Source organism: Pleuronectes platessa, chromosome 15, assembly GCF_947347685.1.
Source record: "Pleuronectes platessa chromosome 15, fPlePla1.1, whole genome shotgun sequence".
NCBI lineage: Eukaryota > Metazoa > Chordata > Actinopteri > Pleuronectiformes > Pleuronectidae > Pleuronectes > Pleuronectes platessa.
Window position 1 is genome coordinate 10,227,837 of NC_070640.1, and position 23,027 is coordinate 10,250,863.

Here is a 23,027-nt window from a genome sequence, read left to right on the forward strand (position 1 = left end):
AAAGTAGAGGTGGGGAAGTTAATTGTCTTTTCGATGCACATTAAAGGTCCGGTCGTCCTGTGTCAGAGTCTCCTGTCCTCCCTCCACTCCCCCACTGACCTACGCTCACTTTGCACTTTAACAATAAACTCCACCCCTGATCACAAGCTGTTAGGACCTGAACAGTAGTGACGTTGACTTTGTGTATGTGATTCACTTATGAGTTTATGATCCACGTATTTAAACATGTGCACACCCTCTGCATGTCGTTTATCTGCTTCACACAACACGAGACACACACAGCCAGGACATCAGGGTTGAAGTGAGCGGAACGAGCCGCATTCAAGATCCGACGTCATCGATTCATAACTTTTCTGAGTCTTTATGTCTTTGTTGCAGAAGAACATAATAATGAATATCAGGTTTTTATGAAGATCAGCTGTAGTCATTATAAAAGAGCAGAGGAGCAGAATCTCTTGTTGATCAGTGGAGTAATGGGCCTTGATGCTGCCAAGGGCTCCACCTTGATACAGAGAAGATGCAGCACACAAGTGTAAACTGAATGAATGTTAAATCAGCATGGAGAGCACTGACCACTGTTATATACTGACTGTTGTAGTCAGGTTTTTGAATTGAAAACCTTATTTTGTAAATTACAGCACACTTGTTATAACAGAAACAGTCTATAATACTAAAAGCAAAAATCATGAGGTGCACACCTCTAGTAGTCCTCCTCAAGAAGCTCCGATACTGGTTTTATCATCGAATCGTAAACCTCTGAATCGAATCGTGAGTCGCCTGAGTCTCTCCCCCCTTGGTTAAAATGGCCAACTGGTTTAACACTCATGCAGCAAATACACGGCAAGATAAACAAACTTAAGTGTTTAAAACTGAAGACTGTTTTACATGATCCTAGTGTGTGTGTGTGTGTGTGTGTGGAACCCTTGCTGCTTGCTGTAAAAGCAACTCGGGGTTGAGTCATCTCTGAAAGGTCACTGTGCAAATGATGTTTGTGGGTTTGGGGAGATGATTGATTTGGTTGACATGAATATGACATGAAGATGACTCACCCCTCCTGACTTTCACCGCACAACACTTCTGTGTGTTTTTTTTGTGTGTGTGTGTGTGTGTTTGTGTGTATTATAGTAACATTATTAATTCCAAATATATACATATGTATAAAAAAGATGGCTCACCCTGCTAAGGGGTTTCAGGGTGCATGTGTGTTTACTTCCATATAAATATGACAAGATGTTTCTGCAAATAACAATCGTGTGTGTGTGTGTGTGTGTGCGTGTGCGTGTGTGCTTGCGCACCTGTCAACAGTGTAATAACATCTCTGTGGTGCTGTCAGTCCTTCTTCTCCGTAGAGGAACCTCTGAGTGTTTGTATGTATCAGTACTGAAGACATATTGACAATTAAATAAGTAAACAAGCCGCTAACGTTGCTGTGGAATTTCCTATTTTTATTAAATTATGCATATCAGCTGATTACAATACATACTATAATAAGATTCTTCTTCAAGATCCATGAATTATTTCCTGGGAAATTGGTGAAAATGTCAAAAAAATGCATAATGTTGCAGAATCAATGCAGAAAGAAATTCCTGGAACCACATCTTTGTCAGGATCATAGATTTCGTGGAAATCCATAGTTTTTGCGTGAGCTTGCCGACAAACTAACTAACCAACAAGCAAAAAAATGGACAGGGATGAAAACATAACCTCCTTAGCGAAATAAATAAATCATTTAGCTCTTTATGGGATATGCAAAGGTTTAATTTGTTTTTGCCACACTGTTTTACTACAGTTTTTTTTTTCTTTCTGATCCCTAATGACAAACAGATAATGTGGAATCCAAAGCTGAATAGGACAGTTGGTTCGCTGCTGTGAAATAGTCAGCACCATTAAAAATGTTAATCCTGTTCCTCACACTCAGACATCCTTCAGCACCAGTACACTGGGTAACCCTGTGCCCTGTTGGACGCCGGCCTGGTTCCCCTGCTCCAGTCTGCATGCTGATAGGGGAGCGTGTTTTAGAGTAGTGGGATTTTGCACGGGACGCCCAAGGATAAGGGGGCTGTTGGCACAACTCACTTACTCTGTCACACACATCCACACACACATCCACACACACACACACACACACACACACACACACACACACACACACACACACACACACACACACACAGTGAGTGTGGTGTGAAAAAGAGGGGAAGAAAGAGAGGGATTACAGGGAAGAAAAAGGACCAGCCAGTTTTCTCAGCCGCACTGTGACAGTGAGGTATTTCAAGAATGAGAGATTATTTCAAACACACACAGACCACAGAATGTACACACAGTGAAGTGATTGTTCACATCGGACAAGAATGGTGTGTCTGAACAAGTGGTTTAATCTTGTATTCAGAGTAACTCCCTTATCTTTACTTGTGTGCAGACAGAACGTCATAGCTCTTTATAGGGGATGTAGTTTTTCCTCAGAATTGGAGAGTAAATAAACTTCTTCCTCTGAGTTGTTGTAGACGCTGCCTCCGGTGATGTTTTAATAGCTTTATTTGAACTTTTCAACTTGAAATTAAATATGAAAATCTCTCTAACCCGGACACTAACCAACTTTTGGTCTCAAATTAAATAACTAGGAAAAACATCATCATGTCTCTCCTCCTCTTTTCCCCATGTCTTTCTTGCATATCGTCTTATAACCTGCTCCTCCAGCTTTTCTCCCCAAATCGGTACTTTCTCCTTTTCCATATTTTTCGTATCATGTCAGTCTTTAACCTTAGTCTTTGTTTCCTTTTGTGATTTAAAAGTCTGACATTTTCAACCTGCAAGGTTCCCATTAGTGATTAAACAAGTGTTGGTGGGGAATACAAACTTTAGATGCAGACTCTATAATCCACTTTCTATGTCCCTCTTCGATCTGTAATGAAAAGGAAATTTAATTGAGGCTTAATATTTCACAATTTAACAATACAATTTGTTATATGCATTTATACATCAAAAGAAAATGCATTACATAAAATGCAAACATCTTTTCTACATTGGTTATTCTATAAAATAAAGTCTCATATAGGAAAAAAACAAACATAGATACCGATATGTCTATTAAAGGAACATATAGGATGATATTTGGCAAAGCTCTCATTAGTGAGTAATATTCTGTCACTTAAAGCTGAATCAATTTCTGTTCTGTACATTCCCAAAACCCTGAACCTTCCTGTGCAACACTTTTATTTATAAGTCCAATTATTAACAAGTTTGTCATTGCGTGTTTGGATGTGTGAGATGTTTTTGCATAGAACTGTGGAAGATACGACAGCTGTTGGTGACAAATTTAATCATTGGCAGCTAATTAAGAGGGTTTCTGTGAGCTGTTAGAGGAAAATATGAAACTCTTGTTCGGGTCCTGTGCTCTCAGACAGGCAGATGGCAAATATCAAGGTAGATGTGGAGTGTTAATGAAGGATAAGTGGCAGATTGTGAGTATAAGTAGGAATCTATCAAACTTTTAAGCATATGGTATTGTAGAGCATTGCTCATTCTCGGTCTCCTCGATGTCTCTCCTCCTTTGGATCATTTCAATTCTCCCATCCTCTGTTTCTCCCTTTCCTGCTTAAATCCCTTTTCCCTTGTTTTACCTCGTCTCATATGCATTTCTCTCCTTCTGCCTCTGTGTAGCTCCTTGTTTGTTTCCAGTCGTATTTATCTGGACGTCCACCTCTTCATGAAAGATCTGTCAGTTTTTGATGTCTGTTTAAACTCGACGTGTCCTGTGTGGGCAGCGAGTCAGACTGAGAGCTGAGATCAGCCGCTGTCACTCTGCCCACACTGACAAAGTCTTATGTAAACACCATCCACTCCATCCCTCTCCGGCAAGCGATTAATATTTGCATGGCGTTTATGAAAAGGAGGACAGTGAAATTTACACAGAGGCGAGAAACTGAGGAACTTTTAAGTTACCCCAAGTCTATGGAACATCTTACCTCTCTCAGTTCTAAGACCTTTACTTCTTTGTTTGTAGCATGTTCAGCCTATTGTTTGCCAAAGGGTATGCATTGTGGACTAAACTTATTGGGTGGCTATTATTTCAACTTGTTTTTATCTTCTCTCTTTCCATTATTATTTCATTGGCTTGACCATTGTTGTGTATCTCTGTATGCTTCTGTTGCCCGTTTGTTGTTGGGTCTTTTTTCAACATAATAACTTATTAAGGAGGCTTTTGCTTGTGGAGCTGCTGAATTATATTGTGTGATGCTTTGTTATCTTATATTTACCAACAAAATATCACCCTCACTATGACCTGTAATAAATGAGACAATACCACTATCTTTATAAACAGTTTATGATTGTACACTAAATCAGTTGTTACTGCTTAAAGTAAAAGCTGAAGCGATTGTAAGAATGCGATTTTGTTTGCCGAAAATAACATTAGCGTCAGTTATTTAACCGAGACTTCTCACTTGCTCCTTCTCACACACACACACACACACACACACACACACACACACACACACACACACACATCCGATAAATCACTTGTCCTCCCTGCACAAGCTCATATAACATACTTTTCAGTCGGGTTACGCCACAAGATGCACTTAACTGTTCTCACTCGTCGGCTCCCCAGAGGTACATCCACTGGAGCAAACCAAAGACACTTGTGCTGCAGGGCCTCAGTGCTGGAGGAGAAATTGACTCGGGGGGGGGGGGGGGGGGGGGTTTGGTTTTCTGTGTTTTTAGGGATTTGCGCTCCACAGTGTTTAGTACCTGCTCATAAATATTTCACAGGACGCACACGTATGATCAAAGCAGACGTGGAGTTTGCATTGTTGTGAATGTAAAGGAGGGAACAGATAAATATTCCCACTCTGCTCCTTCTCTCATTAGAGCTCCTCAAATGTAAACAGAAGTGATATCGAAGGTTTCCTCCTAATTATTTGATTCCATATCCTGGTAATGTATTATTATTATTGTTTTTTAAGGTGACTTGGAGTCCAGTCTTTAAAGTCTTGAAATCTTTTTTATGATGGTTTATTCCTGTTTTTAGTCCATTTGTTTGAATATATTTCTCCATGTATCTGCTTTAATAAATTAGTGGCTTGTGCATTCATGAATCTCCTGCATGTGTGACAAGTTTAAAGGACTAGGACTTCTATGGATTGATTTTAACCCCATGAAAAGAGTAAACATAAATTTACAGCTTCATGTGAAACCGCGATTGTCTCAGTATTGACAGATGACTCCTCATCTATGTCTTTGTTGTCATGATAAAGCCGGGACAACGTGAGACTGTTCCCACATGGTTTTGTTTACTGACATTATGTAACTGCAATGTGTGTTTGTGCGTGTGTTCGTGTGTTTGTGTGTGTTTATGAGATACATGACACTGACCATACTGTGAAGAACACTTTGTACTTTGACCCCCACTGACTCACGTCCTGTTAGATGGGACGACTTGACGTTATTATGACATTATTACGTCTCCTCTGCCTCAACTCGGATATCACCTCAGACACTGAGAGAGATACGATACCACAGATCTGAATGTCAGGAAAAACATTTACATAACATGTTTCACAATTTGACTTCAGACTTTAGTTTAGACAGGTTTTCCGTTCGGCACTGGTACTGTTTGCTCAGTGTTTAAATGTTATCTGCTCCCCTGATTTTTTTATGATCTTGTTTTTGGCCTCAAATTTATATCTCCACGTTGCTAAAGCAATTAAATCCTGCCAGTCCCAGCTGGGGGCCAAACAAACTAAATATATTAAAGCTCCGTATTAGAATAAGCAAAGCTAGAGTAAAGAATATCATAAAATCCATCAGCACTATGATGAGTTTATTATACACCTGACTCCCTATCTGGAGTTTGTATTATGTTATAACCTATAATTAGCTTCATGTACTTATTATTGTTAATATAATTATTATATACATGTAATATTTTGTCATTTTTTTGTAAGAGACCTGAAAAGTTTTATAAACAACTTTTTATTGCAAATGAAATTTCATATATTCTTCATAATTTAGAGAGATATGAACTTCAGTAAGGGCCTGGGGACACAGACAGAGGCCGAGATGCACTTTCGCACTTTTGTTTTTTTGTTCTTTTTACAGGATTTGTTGACAAAAGCCGTAACTATAGAATATCAGCAGCCTCACCAGCCTCCAATGTAACCAGACCCTTGAGTTGCTCTTAAAATTACATAATAGAAACAGCCTGCCCAGTGTCTCCTGTATGAAACCTACTCTACCTGTGTGTGTGTGTGTGTGTGTGTGTGTGTGTGTGTGTGTGTGTGTGTGTGTGTGTGTGTGTGTGTGTGTGTGTGTGTGTGTGTGTGTGTGTGTGTGTGTGTGTGTGTGTGTGTGTGTGTGTGTGTGTGTGTTTCTTTCTTTGTGTCTTTGTCTCTCTCATTTCTCCTCTTCCAGTTGAATGGCCAGGCCTGTTGGTCCAGTATCAGATAACAGCCTGATAGCAAAACAGTTTCAGTTTTCTGCCTCATTGTCATCGTCACAGACAAATTGTAGACTTGTAGATGTATTAATAATCACACTTTAGCATCAATTGATCCCGCACATTCTAAATTGGCTGTTTTTGCTGCCAGGAATGGATCAGCTCTGTGGTCCTTATTAGACTAATGGATGCAGTATCAGCTGTGAAAATGCTATTGATCACTGATGTACACATTAGCAGGATGATGACATTAAATGATCTGGAAATGGAACAATCCTGGGTTTTTGCAGAGCATCTGCACAGTCAAAGGAAACCACAGACGACAGGTTGTTTGTCTTTAACATGCTTTACCTATCAGACAAACATCTCAGGAAGCAAAATTAAAGACAGAGATGAAGTGATGGATCAATGAGCGATGAGAGCACATTCCCAATCTATTCTTTCAAATTAAGATTCTAGTTTTTGCATTTATATTTTAAGCCTTTTCTTTATCAAATGGTGACAGTGAAAGGGGACAGGAAACGGAGTTAGAGACAAAAGGGCATGACTTGCAGTAAATGGTCCTGCTGGTCTAGAGTTGAACCTGGGACCTGCTGCTCAAGTGATGTGACCGCTCACGTGCCAGCCCTGATTTCAATCCACAATATTTGAAGTTTAGGAATCTGCTGCTTTCAAACTCTTGCTTTTGTTTTATTCTGCATCTGATTCAGGTTATCAATAACAATAATTGATTTTTGTTGTTTATTTAATTTAATTGTAATGATGCTTGTTCACAACACGTGTAAAATGTCACTGTAAGTGAAGATTACTGAATTAAACTGTGGCAGCTGTTGTGATGATGACAGCGGTCCTGGTGATGATAATGGGGAGGATAATGATGATGATGATGATGATGATGAGGAGGAGGATGATGATCAGACTGCTCCTTGATGTGAGAGCGACGGCAGTGACAGAGGATGATGGTAATAACTGAGCGCTATGATAATGAGGCGGCGAAGACGGGAGCGAAAAGGTTGTTGTGTTTTGTTGTTGTGATCACTGACGCGCTTCACCTTTTCACACAAAGGTCATGACTGTACCAGGCAAGTGTGTGAATAATAGCTGTGTCTATATATATGTGTGTGTGTGTGTGTGTGTGAGAGAGTGAGTGAGTATGTGCATTGTTTGTCAGTATCTCTCGGATATGGTCTCTCTCTGCCTGATGGCATTTGTGTGTGTTTCATTTGGCCCTGCTTGTTGTTTTGTGTTACAGCATGCATGTGTGTATGTGTGTGTGTGTTCTGCTATTGGTTTCCCCATAGAGTAAATCATTAAATCAGTCATCAAGTTGAAGACATGATTTAAGGTTAAGTTAGGTTAAGGTTAGCTTTAAGTTAGGTAAGTAGTAACTATGGCTCAGTGTGCGAGAAATCAATGTCAGTCAATGTAATGTCCTCTGAAGTCGCGGAGACGAGTGTGTGTGTGTGCGTGTGTGTCTTTTTATTGGCTCCCTGTGGGTTGAGCACGGTTCCTGACCCCGTTTCCTGCTGTTGTTGTTAGAGAGACATTCAGGCTCGAGGCTCATGAGACCAGACGCTGCCTCGAGGAACTTCCTGTCACTGCTGCCTACAACCACTTGAGTTGTCGTTGTTTCGATGGCTTCCCTTTTTTTCGCCCTTTCTTTTTGTGTGTGACACCCGTCAAAGTGGGATTCAGTCTCTCTGGACCTTGAGGTCAGGACCTGACTGTTAGACAGAGGTTCAGTTCCAGTCATGTCGGTTTTCATGAGCAGTACATGCGCAGCTTACAGGGAGGAATTTGATTGGTTAATATTTAGTTCACATTTAAACATCATATGAAAGACCCCCTCGTGAATAAGCGTTAAAAAATAATTGGCTGTCGTGTTTCCTGACTACATGCTGAAACTTTCTGTGTGCACCTCTGTGTTTGATGCAGGTCGCCGCGGGAGTCGACGAGTGGCGACGGACAGGACGGGGACACTCCCACTCCAGCTCAGCACTACAGCTGCTACGACCTGGACGATCTGGACGTCGCCTGGCTGGAGCTGGTCAACCAAGAGTTCAGACAGATGGGTGAGCGCAAATAGACTCACAAAAAAACCGTGCCTCCTAACTAACCTGGTGGAAGGATATGGTTTGCGTCACGGAAGAAACCATTACACTTTGGTTCTGCTGAGGATCCAGGGGCAGATCATTGATACATTTTCACCTATTTCCCAAATGCAAGGATGGAGATTAAACACAAGACATATTTAAAGGGATTGGTATCATTGAGGTTGTACAAGTTGGTGTTGCAGCTTAATTGAATTTAAGGGGATTGGGCCTTTGTGGAGGTATGCTCTCTACTGTTGTTAAATTGATATGTTTCGCCAACAGAACTACATGTGATTTAAAGGGAAAACATACCTCACACTGTGCTGTGTGAAATTCATATCCCTGGGCTGTAACCACATTTTTTTATTATGAACAATCCATCAATTATTTAGACGATTGAAAAGTCAGAGAACAAGTTACAAATGTTCAATTGTTTTGCTGTGGGTGGTTTGTTTTTTTCCTTTAAACAGTTCAGGACCTAGTGATAGAAACATTGTAGCACAAAGACACCAGCAGTGATGGAAACATTTACAGTATTATTAAGAATGAAGAGATATTAGTATCTTTATTTTTTACTTTTTGAGAAAGGAGATTGATAAGAATTAAGTTCATATTAAGTGACCTCAATGCCATCATTTTATATCAAAGAGGAATGAAAGCAACACATGATATGTATTTGAGAATGTTATTTTTCATTTTAGCTTATTCGTGTGTTAGCTGATTTTCCATGTCGACTCAAACCTTAATTCAATACGCCCTTTTTTCTTTAGGTTTTTCTTAAATGTTAACGTTCTCTCAGTCACAGAAAACACAAACTTGAATATTCTTTGAATATTTGATTAGTACCATCACATCTTCTTCCTTGTCCTTGCTTTTGTTTTTCCATCATGTCCTTATTTGTAGCTATCTGCTTTCTCTGTTGATGTCCTTCTCCACTTTCTCCCCTCCTTTTATTTTGCCATGGTGACAACTGCCGACCCTGAACATCTCTCCTATCTCCACCACTTTATTCAATATCTGATCGGCTCCTCAGATAAAGTGTAGTAATTGTGTTTATAAAGCCCCGCTGGGGTTTCAGGCCTTATTCCTGGGACACACGCCCCTTAAAATATCAGTCACACACACAAATACACACACTCGCTGCTTCTCATAACCTTTAGTGCTAGACCGAACAAACAACAGATTGTTGACTGGTTCTGCAGGCCGAGGCTGTAGGGCTCTGGACCCATCATAGAACTGGAGTGTTCAAACTAAACCTGCAGTAGCTTTAATTATCCAAACTATTTTCACAATTGGGTTTAAAGGTGGAATTAATTTGATTTTGAGATATTCAGCTTAGAGGAAACAGCGAAAAACCAGGCGGTTACAGTGACACAAAATGCTGATCAGGTATTTAGACGCATTCAGTAAAATGAGTTATATAAATCAGAAAAGTGATCAAAGGCACAGAAGGCATGGACATTGTGCAGAATATTAAGTCACACGATATTATTAAAAACAAATCAGTTCCTGTGTGCACGCATGCACTCTTGTGGGATGCTCTGTTACCGTAGACTCAAATGGATAAGTGCAGTCATGTACCTGGATACACCCACACTTTTGAACCCGTATTTGCATTAACAAACATGGAGAAATACACAGAGGATAGATGTACAACAAATGCTCTGAAAGTACACATAGTTCCCTGTACAGGAAGAACACACACGCACACACACACACTCTCAAGTCATTTATGAATAATGTTGTTGCTTTGCTCCCTCCTGTGTGTGTTCACTTCCCGATGTAAATGTCACAGCAGGTTAATTCTTACTCTGCTTCTCTTTTCTCTGCGGGTTTCAAAAAGGAGTTTTAACTTTTCATATTAAAAGAATATAATGCTAGTTTAGTGTGAACCAAGGTAACTGGTATGAAAGGTGCCCCATTTCACACAGAACTTACCAGAACAAACTCACACAAAATGAGACAAAGACATGATGTCCTGGTTCAGACTTCAAGTTAAACTCTGGTAACACAATGCGGGTTGGCAATAACAAGCAAGAATCAGTGGATACTTCGTTTATTTACTTTTAGTTTTTGGGTAGTAAGGAATGGAGGGGAGTAAATAACAGACACACAGGATGCTCAGCTCTGCTTAAGACAAACAAAGATCCTTCAAACACATCTATAAATACTAATTGACAGAATCCAGGACAGCAGCAGTTTCTTCATCGCTCTATGAAGGGTTCAGGCACATAATAATAAAAATGCTGCATCCTGAAATGGTCACCTTTCCCCTAATGTTCTTATAAGAGACTGTGGCTGAGCAAGTTAATTACCTGACTCTACTGGCTGTAATAAGATTTTTCTTCATTTGCATTCACAGTTTGGGGCATATTACAAATCTCTGGGTAATTTCATACAAAGATCTCACACTGAATGTAAAGCCTGACAGTTGTTTACCATTTTGTGTCATCACTGTAATCTCATTGCATGTAATGAGATAATAATACACAGCACCATCCTGGAAAAACTTTCTTTCTCTTTTTAAAATTGTACATTTGCCAGTGAATTTTCATCAACTATTAACCTGCCTTAGAGCAAGGCATTACTGTGAGATGCAGATGGAGCATGAATACTGATGCCAATGCCGACACGCACACTGGCATGGTTAAGTGAGCTGTGGGCAAGAAGGGCACGGCAGCAAATATAACCGCTTTTGACTTTGATAGCAAATGGACTTTTAGGGACCATGAACGAAGCGTGCATCTGCTTTTCTCTGATTTGCAAAGAGTCGACTGAAAATCAGCATCCTCCCACATCCTGCATCACATTTTGCGGCACATTCCATCTTGAACTGGCTCCACAGAAACCGAAAGTGACCTTGTGATGTGTAGATGCAAAGGAAAGCGAGTGTGCATTTCAATTTAGCTGTGAGAAACTGGAATTAAGAGTTTCCTGAGAGCAGCTGTTTCTAACTGTTGTTCTTGTCGATAATAGAAGTAAAAGAGTGTTGACCCTGCACCTCTAGCTCTTAGTTGTGAAAACTTTGTACAGGCTTTGTATTTTCTCAAATATTAATCTCACTCAAGAGAGTGTGCGTCTCACAAGCAACTAGAATCGCACACAGAGCAGATTCCTCGGCCCAGGCCCAACAGTTCCCTTAAGGGACCACATTTCAATTCACTAGACCCAGATTTGTATTGAGTTGAGTTTTATACACTCGTAATATCAGTCCACTAAACATCTCCACGAATCAGTCTCCCCCGCCTCCTCTGCCTCAACAGAGTCAATTGGTTTTCACTCTTTCAAGGAATTATCGAATAAACATAATCAGTTTCTACATCCTGTTTACTTCCTTCCAGCCTTACCCGAGCTGGACGAGCTGACGATGGAGTGTGTGCTGGTGGAGCTGGAGAGCGCTTGCGCGGAGAAAATGCAGCAGGCCATCGAGACGGAGGAAGGCCTGGGCATCGAGTACGACGAGGACGTGGTGTGCGACGTCTGCCGCTCGCCGGAGGGAGAGGACGGCAACGAGATGGTCTTCTGCGACAAGTGCAACGTCTGCGTGCATCAGGTATCAGGCACTCGTTGGTTCTTACTGTATCTCTGTTCAAGCCCTCGTCTTTGTCCGGGGGCTTGTAAGTATGTTTTTTCTCCAACTTTTCTTTTTCAGAATAAGAGTCACACTTACAGAAGAAAAGCTAAAAGGGCCGAAATCATAAATAGAAAGCTGCAAAATCCAGTTCGAAGGCGAGATTCAGCTGTTTTATTGAGAGCTGCTTTATATGACCTCACTTTTCTCTCCCCCAGCTTCACTACTTACAGTAATAGTCCCACAAATGGGGCCTGTGACAACCTGAGGCTTCAGGGAGCTCTGCCGTGTTTATTACATTGACAGAGTGTTAATCATTCTGTCTCTCACATTGGCACTAACACACCTTCAGTGTCATCATGCACTTGATGGAAATAGACTTAATCTCAAGTTTGTCTGTCGCCGAAAAGATCACTTGCAATGAAGAAAAATACAAAAAGCTGCTAATTACATGTAACAGGAAGTATTATCTATAGTTTAAAGTTTTACATACATTTTTTAATAAATAGTTGTTTGGGTAATTATTAAGAGCATCAAAGGCATGATTAAAAGACAGGTATTTTTATTACTTTTAAGGTCAAATGTATTTATATATCAAATGCAGACAAACTGAGGGAACCAAGTGAACGCATGTAGAAAGAAGAGGTTTCTATGGATGTGATGGTAACAAGCAGTGAGATCCATTCTCGCTCTTACAAAGTAACATTATTATCTTTGTAGATAACACAGTGCTGCCTCTCTCTCTGTTGTTTAGATAAAAAAAGGGCCTCACTGACTGAAGTGCTGTGTTTGAACAAAAAAAAGCTGTAATGGTGTTTGATGAAGACGGAATCATCAACATCTGATTGTTGCTGCTGTCACCATGACACAATTCTGGGTTTTCCCTACTTAACTTTCCTAATTTCCTGTATCTGATTCTAGCTCCTCAGCTGTATCACATGTGACGTCCTGTCTTCTGTGGAATCGTGATTGAGCACCAGGAGCATGTAGAATGACTCACTCACCTCAGAAGAGCCACTTTCAGACATTTTAGGATTAAATCACATCCGACAACAATATCATCTCTCCTTCTGATCCTGAGGGACTGCACCTCATTATCAGTGAAAGTGGAAATGGGTTGAGTGCAGATGATACAATAACCTGCTGTGTTATTTAAAACAAAACCGAGAGGCGTTTTGATAACATCTCCCTTCACCAGGTTTATGCCATTCTGGTTGGAAGAACAGTTTAAAGCGCTGAGAGTTTGGCAAAAGTGAACCTGGAACAAGGAAGGATGTTTTTGGATCTGTCAATTGTGAATGTATGATCTTCCGGATTTTCTTTGCAGTAATTTTATATTGCTAAGATACCTTTAACCAAATAAAGTAAGGTTAGATCAAAAAGGAGAACACATTTAACATTGACACTATTAGATCTAAAATAAATGTCTAATTACTGCAATTTTATTTTCAAGTGTACTCAAATAAAGCAAATCACAGCCTTGATGAAAACCACCCACTATTTTAGATTAAGTTTATTCAGAATACAAAACTGCTTGTATGGTATTATAATATTGTGCTTCACTTGCTATGACAATTGTCCATCCTCTAATGCACAAACTGTCAGAATAATATTTGACATTTTCAAAAATACACTTATTTGCTTTCTTGCCATTGGTTACATCAGAAGATCAATTCTACATGTTAATATGAAACAACAGCAAAGAGTTATGAAACAGCAAGTCCTGCTCTGACCAAAGTAAATAACAACTGACTGCCAGTATGTGTAAAGTGCAACCATCTCTCTCCTCCCATCCCAGGCATGTTATGGCATCCTTAAGGTACCCCAGGGGAACTGGCTGTGTCGGACCTGCGCTCTGGGTGTCCAGCCCAAATGTCTGCTCTGCCCCAAGAGAGGGGGGGCCCTCAAGCCCACCCGCAGTGGAACCAAGTGGGTCCACGTCAGCTGTGCCTTATGGATCCCTGAGGTGAGACCCGCGGGAAAACTCAAGATCCAAACACACTAATGGAGATTCATCTTTTGCAATCAGTCGGTAATCAACATCGGATTCACGATTTCACTTCCAAGCATATATACCATAGTCGGGGCCAAACTTGAAGCTTCTCATCAAAGCAGGGCCAGTGGGAGCATCAGTAACTCAAAGTGTAATCATTCAGCTGTAGATGCATCTCAGCTTCTCAGTCACACTCGGGAATCAAGACGTCTCGTTGCCGCACTTAATGCCACCATTGATGGGAAAAAAAACATGTATCTCTGCCTCCTCATTAAAATATGAGTGTCGAATATTGGTGCAGAGTGGCCCCGTTGTTTAATCTGCATGAGTGCGTACAGCTGCAGTCATCGCTGCAAACATCCATCTATCCCACATCTGCTCAGTGGCCGGTGAGTCAGCAAATACATAAACATGTCCTTGGTGCTGTGTGTGTGTGTAAAAACAAGTATGTAAACAAGTCACTCTTGAATGAGATGTTGACGCCATGAAAGAAATGGAAAACGAAACCATCTAAAAGGACCTGAGAGACTTTGGGGTGTTAAACACGCCGCGATGAAGACACACACACACAAACACACACACAGCTTATTTTGACTTCTACTTCACTTTGCCTTTTTCTCTTCATCAAGGAAGAATACGTCCATCTCCGAATGTGCTTAGCCTCGCTGCACACACACACTCTTTCTGGGGCAGTTTTCTTTCCCAGCATTTTCAAGACCGAAACGTGCCGTAACTCGGCCCTCAGGATTTTCTGAAGACCTTAATCTTTTCTTAGATCTTTATGAGGCTAAAGAGAGAATGAAAATCTCTTCTCAGTGAGGATGTAAAAAGAATATCCCAGCAGTGCAGATCTCCGCGATGGACGATTTAACAATGATTGCGGCCTCGTCGATGGGCAATTACTTAGCTTGGCAAACATCCTGTAAGCATGTAAACATGAGAACAAATAAACTGTGTTGTGCCTCGTGCATGTAATGGATTCATGCACTGTTCCATTGAGGGGTGGTAGAAAACGTTTGTGCTGTCTGAGCAAAAGAATCAATGGAAAGTCAACAACATTTGTGTTTCTACTAATGCAAAGCCAGGATTTTCAGATGTAATCACCACATTGAAATCAGCACCAGTATTGTCATGGTGTACAAAGAAAATAACTATAGAGGGGATTTGAAGTTCTATGTGACTTAATACTCTGCTAGTTTGTAAGTTGGACAACCGCTGTTAACTTCGTGGCCGCTTTTGCCTCGTAAGACGTACATATATCAAAACCTTCTCCACCGTCGCCATATTTGTTGTTTTCAGAAACTCCTGACCATGTGCTGCCCTCTAGTGGACATATGGCTAGACAACTATGCTAAGATAATGGACGGATATTGTGTGGGCAGTGACAGTTGCGCCTAATTCTGTTTCATATATGGACTCCGCCACCTTGTGTTTAATATACGGAAAATCATTTGTTTCTGACTAGGTATGAATGTGATAATGAACCCTTCCAAATATATTCAAGATAACATTATCCACATCACATTGTGTTAAACTGGCTGAACAAGTTTATATTTAACTACACAATTACACAGTTTGACTATCAACAACTTCCAACAACTGAATGAATTATTGAATGAAATAGCCATTTAACTTGTCGTTTTTTGTGATGACACCTGCGGTCTGTCCGAAATCCACCGCAATAGTTATAATTTTCCATTGTACATAGAGTCAAATTCCTGCTGAAAAATACAAGAGGGGAAGAGTTTTGCAGCACATCGAAGATCAGAGAGGTTGCCTTAGGAATGAATTGACTTCCGTTTGACTTGAATATGTAGCTATGTTGAAACAAATCGTTTGAAGCAGGCGGATTTCTTTTTCTACATAAAGGCATAAATGAGCCTTTACGGTGGAATCAGCCTGAATCAGGTTCCACTGTGTGGTTTTTTTTTATCTGCAGGTTTTGTTCTTTGTTTCAAATAAGTCCTTCAAACACTCTTCATGTAGTTTCTTCACTCAAGATTTCGCATTTAACCGTCTGGAGATAATGTCAATTGATTCAAGAGGAAACCTCTCAGGCGTGCAGAGAAGCAGCTGTTCATTTAGACCTCAGGTGTCTCCATGATACCTCCACTCTCCTCTGAAAGCCCCAAATGGTCACAAAGCAGACGTTTTTGTTTCAGGTATGTTGCTTCACACCTTGCGCACCTTTAAATCGTTAAAGACTGTCAGTCATGTGTCTTCAGCCTATTCAGCCGCGCGCTCAACCAGCAGATTTCTCAGCAGTGGATTGGCTTTTTGGCACCTCAAACCTTTTACTTCTAATTGCCTTCTGTCACCCTTGATTGGGCTAATTGTTTTCGTAGCTCAGTTCGCTTTTGTTTTCTCTTCCGCCCACGGAGGTAAGAAAGATCATTTGCATGTCTGTGCTGCGTGTGAGTTAGTGTGTGCCCTACATACACTCTGATGTGTGTTTGCAAGAGCTTAATAGCAGTGCACAAATGAAACCACACAGAAATTTCAGTGGAGATTTCCAGAAAAGGGTGTGTGTCATTCATAGGGTGCCAGATTGTGTGCGTGTGCGTGTGTGTGTCTGTGTGTGGGTGGGTGTGTGTGAACACACCACCCAGCCTTCAAACGAAACAGCCCCCCTGCTGTGCCTTGTGTGTAGCTTCCCTTTGCCCTCTGCCTTCAGCCCCTTGAGATGGGTTTCTCTTTAAATGATTTTTCACTAGACGTGCACACGCACACATTCAAAAACTTAGGACCCTCTTTAAAAATGACTTTTCATTGAACACTGAAGCTTCTTTTTCGTACAGAGCCCTCACCATATTGCCTTTAATGAGGCCCCTCTTTATGCCGCCTTTAACCGGAACTGAACAAGATGGCATATTGCTGGTAGCATGTGTTATTTTAAATGGCAGGAGCGTGACGTATAACACAACATCACTGGTGTCCCGTCGTTCCAGCTCCCCCTTTTACATAGACACGGATTTGACCTCAGCTGCAAAAAAGCGGAACAACATTCCATGTCGGTATCGTTCATACGGAACGTCAAGGCAGAAAAACATTTCACCTTGAACAGGCTGTGTTAAAGGAGCTTGTGATTTCAAATTGTAAACGTGAACTAATTGGGCCAAGTTGTTATATTTGTGGAATGAGCATATTTAAGGGCATGTGCCTAAACACTCACACACACAACTGGACACACACTCCTACCACATGGACGTTTATGAGTGAGTGAGTGAATGTGTGTGTGGGTGTTTGTGGGTGTGTGTGTGTGTGGTCATCATGGTAACAGTCCAATCAATTAACTACACCATCCAAACCCCAGGAATCCTTTTCACCATCTTTCGGTTCTCTCATCAGCCGTCAAAGTAAAGTGAACATTGACGGTGGAATCATTGTCTGTATTGTACTTCCTATTGACATCTTCAGTGGAGTGAAAATTGACCCCTGCCTCTGTTCAGTGTGCTGCACATAAGACATCAATAATAACAGAAAGCACCGAGGCTGCGAGCTTGTTCTGTGGATGAGAAGACAAGAGGAGGAAAATAAAAATCCAATAGAAGGACAAGTGGAGTTGGAGGGGGAGGGGTGCGACCTGCAGAAATCAGTCGTCAGCTTGTTAATTCAAGTGTGAAGGACAAGGAAAGAGAGGGCCGTGGCACAAATGCAGTGTGAGGATGAGGGAATGAGAAAGAGGTGGGGTGGTTAATGGAAAGAGGAGGAAGGAAGGAGAGAAATGGCACTTTGGTGGTGAGTGCTCTTCACTCTATTCTGCATGGCTGGTTGGCACAGGTCAGTGACTTTTTGGTTATATTTGGTGCAAACGAGGTTTCAGAGCCAAAGTCGTGGTGAATAGACTGCTCAGAGAGAGTGAGTCACTCACTGGGCTTCACAATCACGTCTTGAGAGCACATGTGCTCCGGCTCTGCTTCCAATCACACACACGTGCTTCTCCAGAATCCTGGCACTGAAACCCGAACACACTCAAGTAATAATCATCCGCAATAAGCTGATTATTGTCTTTCAGTAGAAGATTGACTTTGTGTCAAATGGAATCTGATGCTTATCCAAAGATGTAATAATAAAATCAAGACCTCCGCCTTATAATCTGAGAAACTATGCTATCTGGCTTCACATCTACCAAATAAAATTGTATCACTTTTGGTCGACAAAAAGGTTCGGGTGCATTTTCACCCCTGAAAGTCTGGACCAAGGTTCATGCCTTTCTTCCATTGTTTTCATTGAATCTGCTTAATGTTGGTTTCAAATAGTATTTTAGGGAGTTTTGAATGATGTGTGTACATTGTGTTGTTGTCACTTACGTGGTCTACGTGTCTAGTTATAGTCAACATTGATTGAGTTGTAGTCAGGCATTTTGTTAATTCGGCCGATAGTAATCTTCCTGTTAGGATGATGAAAATTAATGAACTGGTTGACTTCATTAATTTTGTTGGCACTTTAATATCTGTATCGTATTACTACAAGCTAAATTAACAGCCTTGTCGTTCCAATTCAGTGTAGTCAAAGGCGACTACAAGACAACAAGCAATCCTGTGTGTTGCTTCTGGTCCTCTTCGGGTCAGTCAAAATTTTGGTCGGTTGAAAAGCCAAAAGGTCCGGACCCAACAATGTAGGTGGGAAAGCCCCTTAATATGGTTAAATGGTTTCTTCAAATTGCTTGTTGTGTTGGATCAACAGTCTTAAACCTAAAGATACAACAACAGTTTGGTAAATTGAGTTCTGCAAATAAAACAGGGAACTTACTGTTTATAAGAAACTTACTATTTACAGTTTTTAAACTAAATATATTTGAGGTTAAAGTGGGTTCAGTTTTCATGTATGGGAATTTGAAGATGTTATTTTGAAAAGACTTTTGGTTTTTGTATCAGATCTGTTTATGTCTCCTTGTTACCTGTTCCCTATAGGTGAGTATAGGCTGTCCAGAGAAGATGGAGCCCATTACCAAGGTGTCCCACATCCCTGCTAGCCGCTGGGCCCTGTCCTGCAGCCTGTGCCGAGAACACACAGGAACCTGCATACAGGTATGTGTCTCTTACACACACTCAGAGACACACACACGCTCACTCATCCCTGCATCTGCTTTGCCTCATAAAGTGTTATTAAGTGACCCCCAGTGTCTTAAATTATGAAAAATGGTGAGTCACTTTCAGACTGAAGCTCTGTCATGAATCAAGAGGGGGAAGCTTCACACCTGCACTCCAGACAGACACTCACTTCAACTCACGCCTCCTCATTCCTCCACATTTTTTCACTTTCCTCATCTTTCCTCAAACATCTTTGTCCAAACCTCGTGCCATATACATGCTTGCTGTACATCGTGGACAGAAGAATAAAAAGTTTGAAGACTATTGATCAAAGTTTTAACTGTATGTAAAACAGCCAAAGTTGAACTTTAAGATTGGCATCAAATTGCAAACCCACTCAATCCTTACACACAGAAAGATGGGATACATGTTGTGAAGTAAAGCCTCACAGGCACACCCACAAACTCTCAGCAACACACATCAACATAGTTCTCATCCTCTTGCTGTGTGTGGGCGGATCTGTTTCAAAGCAGCACTTCTTTAACATGCTGCTGAGTACACAAACAAAACCCCCGCTGACATACTAAAGCTAACCCACTTTACAGTTATTAGCCTGAACACCACTCAGCGTTAACAGTCCCCTCGAGGTGACCTGGAGTCCTAAATTCCTACGTTGTGTGTGTGTGTGTGTGTGTGCGTGCGTGCGTGCGTGCGTGCGTGTGTGTGTGTGTGTGTGCGTGCGTGCATGGGTGCGTGTTTGCGTGCCTTATTCTTGATGTATATGAACGTTTGTACAAGTGTATCTACCAGAGCCAGAGCGGTCCACAGGCTGAGGGACTTGTACTGCGTCTGCTGAAACTCATAGAGACACAGTCTGTGTGCAGTAGTTGTCAGTGATAGTGAGACACGCTCTGCTAATTAAGAAAATACTTAATCTTCATGCTTAATTTGTCTTTTTCATCTCAGCTGCACATGACAGCCCATTGGATTTAAATACCCACAGCTATGACATAGGTACAAAAACTGTAGCTACAGAAGTTACCAAATATGCAACAGATTTACATGGTGCAGCCATTAAAGCATGAATGGCTCCAGATGCTTAACAAAGAAGCTTTAATGTAGAGCTGCAACAAGAGGATACATTTGATCTCAAACTCCCCTTTGTAGAGTGGAAGCAGATATGAAAAGGAGGAAACTGGATGTTATGGATTTTAATCGTTACATTGCACATTTCTCTTTACCCCACTAAGTTAAGCATGAAAGGACTTTGAGATTAAGCCAAGTTGGTTTCTGAGAAAAATAAAGTTTTGAAAATGTAAATAGAGCCATCACCACCTTTTCTATCCCTGCGGATGAGCAGTAGAATCAAAGGTTTTAATATGAAAAAATTTAATATAGCAGCCAAAATCATATATGTTCCTCAGCTTTCAGGCTCTCAGTCCATCCAAGGATCATCCAATTTCACCAAAACCATGTGGAGGATATCTGCACTGATACATTTGAGCTGAGCTGTCAAGACTTAAAATCAATGATTCCTCAGGATTTCTACTTGACAGGATAAGAAGGGCTGGACAAATTGCTCACATCAAATCATGTCAGTTTAAGTTCTTTAATTCTGCCAAACAATATTCAGAGTTAATAAAATCCTTCATTGTTTGATAAGCGTATCACTTCCAACGCTTTTTTACTATCGTTTAGTTAAATTTAATAAAAGTTAATTTTTCAATTCGAGTTTTACTTTTTTTAAACAATATTTGAAACAGTTTAAAGGACTTTAATGTTATCAAAGAAGCTGGTAAATATATATTGCTATAGAATTGAAGTTGCAGAAATCAGTTTAGCTGAGGAAGGGAGAGACAGAAAATAGAGAGGTTGGCTGTGAAAATGAAACTGTAACACTGTCTTTTGTTACATTGCTAATAGACAACACAATGGAGAGGGCAGTGCACGTATAAACACACACACACATACATACACACACACAAACACACACACACACACTTTTACAAACGTGCATCTACTCGCCAGACACACACACAAAATCACACCATGCCTGGAGGGACTCAGTGGGAGTTCACCTCTTAGTATGACCTGTAATGGATAGTTGTCACACAGACACACACACACAAACAAACACAAACACACACATCCCAAGTCAGTGAAATGTCAGCTGAAAGGGGAGAACCGTGTTTGTTGTGACTTGGCTTGTCTTTCTGCTAAAGTGCCTCCGATAACACAAGAAATGGACCGAAAATGACAGTTCAGACAAAAACTTGAAAAGTGTGTCTCTGCTATGTGAGCTGTACATTTTGGAGGGTTTCGTGATACTTAGGCCAAGAACCCTGTACCTACAGTGTGTGTGTGTGGTATGTGCAGAACGTCTTGCCCTGCCTTCATGCCAAGGTGCTGTGGCACGTCATCTAGCTTTAGCCTCTTGCCATTTTTGCTCTTGTGATACTTGCGTTTCCTCCTTCTCATATTTCCTCTCATAAAAAGTTCCTGTATATTAATTGTATTTCCTCTCCGCCTCCCGTTTGTAGTGCTCCATGCCCTCCTGCATTGTGGCCTTCCATGTGACGTGCGCCTTTGACCATGGCCTGGAGATGAGGACCATCCTGGCCGAGAACGACGAGGTGCGCTTCAAGTCCTTCTGCCTGGAGCACAGCTGCACTGCCAGCAACAGCGGTGCACCAACAAGCATCTGCTCCACTTCAACCAGCGTGAACAACGGCAACCACAACACCACCATTTCCTCCACCAACGGAACCCACGGCACAGCCAGAACAGACTGGGTCACCGCCGGCGTCGGAACTGAGCTCCGACCGGAGCCGCCTCACCAACCAAACTTATGCAGTGACCTGGAGCAGAGGTCTGTGTTGTTCCCGGTTTCGGTTTCTGTGTTGGCGGCGGAGCGAGCGGAGCGCGAACAGCTGGAGAGAGAGAAAGTGAGCCAGAGGAAACAGAAGCTGCAGGAGCTGGAGGATGAGTTCTACCGACTGGTGGACCCAAGGGAGGTGGCTGAGAACCTGGGAATGCCCATCGCCCAGGTACGTTAAGCCAGATCATTTCATCTCCTGGTGAACCTTCCCCGATTTGACAAAACCTGATTTAAAGGACTTATGATCGGTGTTGGTGTAAAATATAATACCATGAATACATATTATAGTAATAATAGTAATAGTTAAACAGCAAAAGAAGAATGAAAATCAACTACAGTAAGATGATCATAAATAAAATGAAGAATAAAGTGTGAATAGCATATTTTTTTCTTTATGTAGTATTTTCAATGTACAATATATATTTTGAATGAGTCTAAAGGTTTGGGATAGAGTCAAACCCAGCTCACACTATACTACACCTTGTTTAATTTTTTGCTATATGCACATTATATAATCACTCTGGATTAAGACATTGATACTTTGACTGCTCATTTCATTTTGCTAACTGGGATTTCTTTGTTCCTTAAGGTGGACTTCCTGTATCAGTTCTGGAAGTTGAAGAGGAAGGCCAACTGTAATCGACCTCTGGTGACCTTAAAGAGGGACGAGGTGGACAACCTGGCCCAGCAGGAGCAGGATGTCCTGTATAGACGCCTCAAACTCTTCACCCACCTCCGACAAGACCTGGAGAGGGTGAGTACGAGATGTGTGAGTGGTTGTGTGTAAGTGTGTGTGTCTGACGGCAGTGAGAACCTGTTGCTTTATGCAGTGCAATGTTCAGACTGAAGAATATAAGATAAGACGATCATTGAAGGAATCATTTAAATTAGTTGAATTTTTTTGTTATTGGAATATTGATGTGAAATTAATGAATAGCCCGAAGGAAGGAGGCGTTATGTAAATGTTGAATGATATAGTGAGTGAGTGAATCATAGCCCATTGTTGAAAATTAATGTTAAAAT

General features: G+C 41.2%; 1 protein-coding gene across 2 annotated transcripts in view; it reads left to right on the forward strand.

Annotated features, from left to right (window-relative positions):
• jade2 (jade family PHD finger 2) overlaps positions 1–23,027 on the forward strand; it is a 161,006-nt gene that overhangs the window by 76,606 nt on the left and 61,373 nt on the right. For both annotated transcript variants that reach the window (XM_053440787.1, XM_053440786.1), the window contains exons 5-10: positions 8,372–8,508; positions 11,871–12,082; positions 13,899–14,066; positions 19,007–19,123; positions 21,667–22,173; positions 22,594–22,758. In XM_053440787.1, the coding sequence (XP_053296762.1) occupies positions 8,372–8,508; positions 11,871–12,082; positions 13,899–14,066; positions 19,007–19,123; positions 21,667–22,173; positions 22,594–22,758 (1,306 nt within the window). The remainder of the gene's footprint in view (positions 1–8,371; positions 8,509–11,870; positions 12,083–13,898; positions 14,067–19,006; positions 19,124–21,666; positions 22,174–22,593; positions 22,759–23,027) is intronic.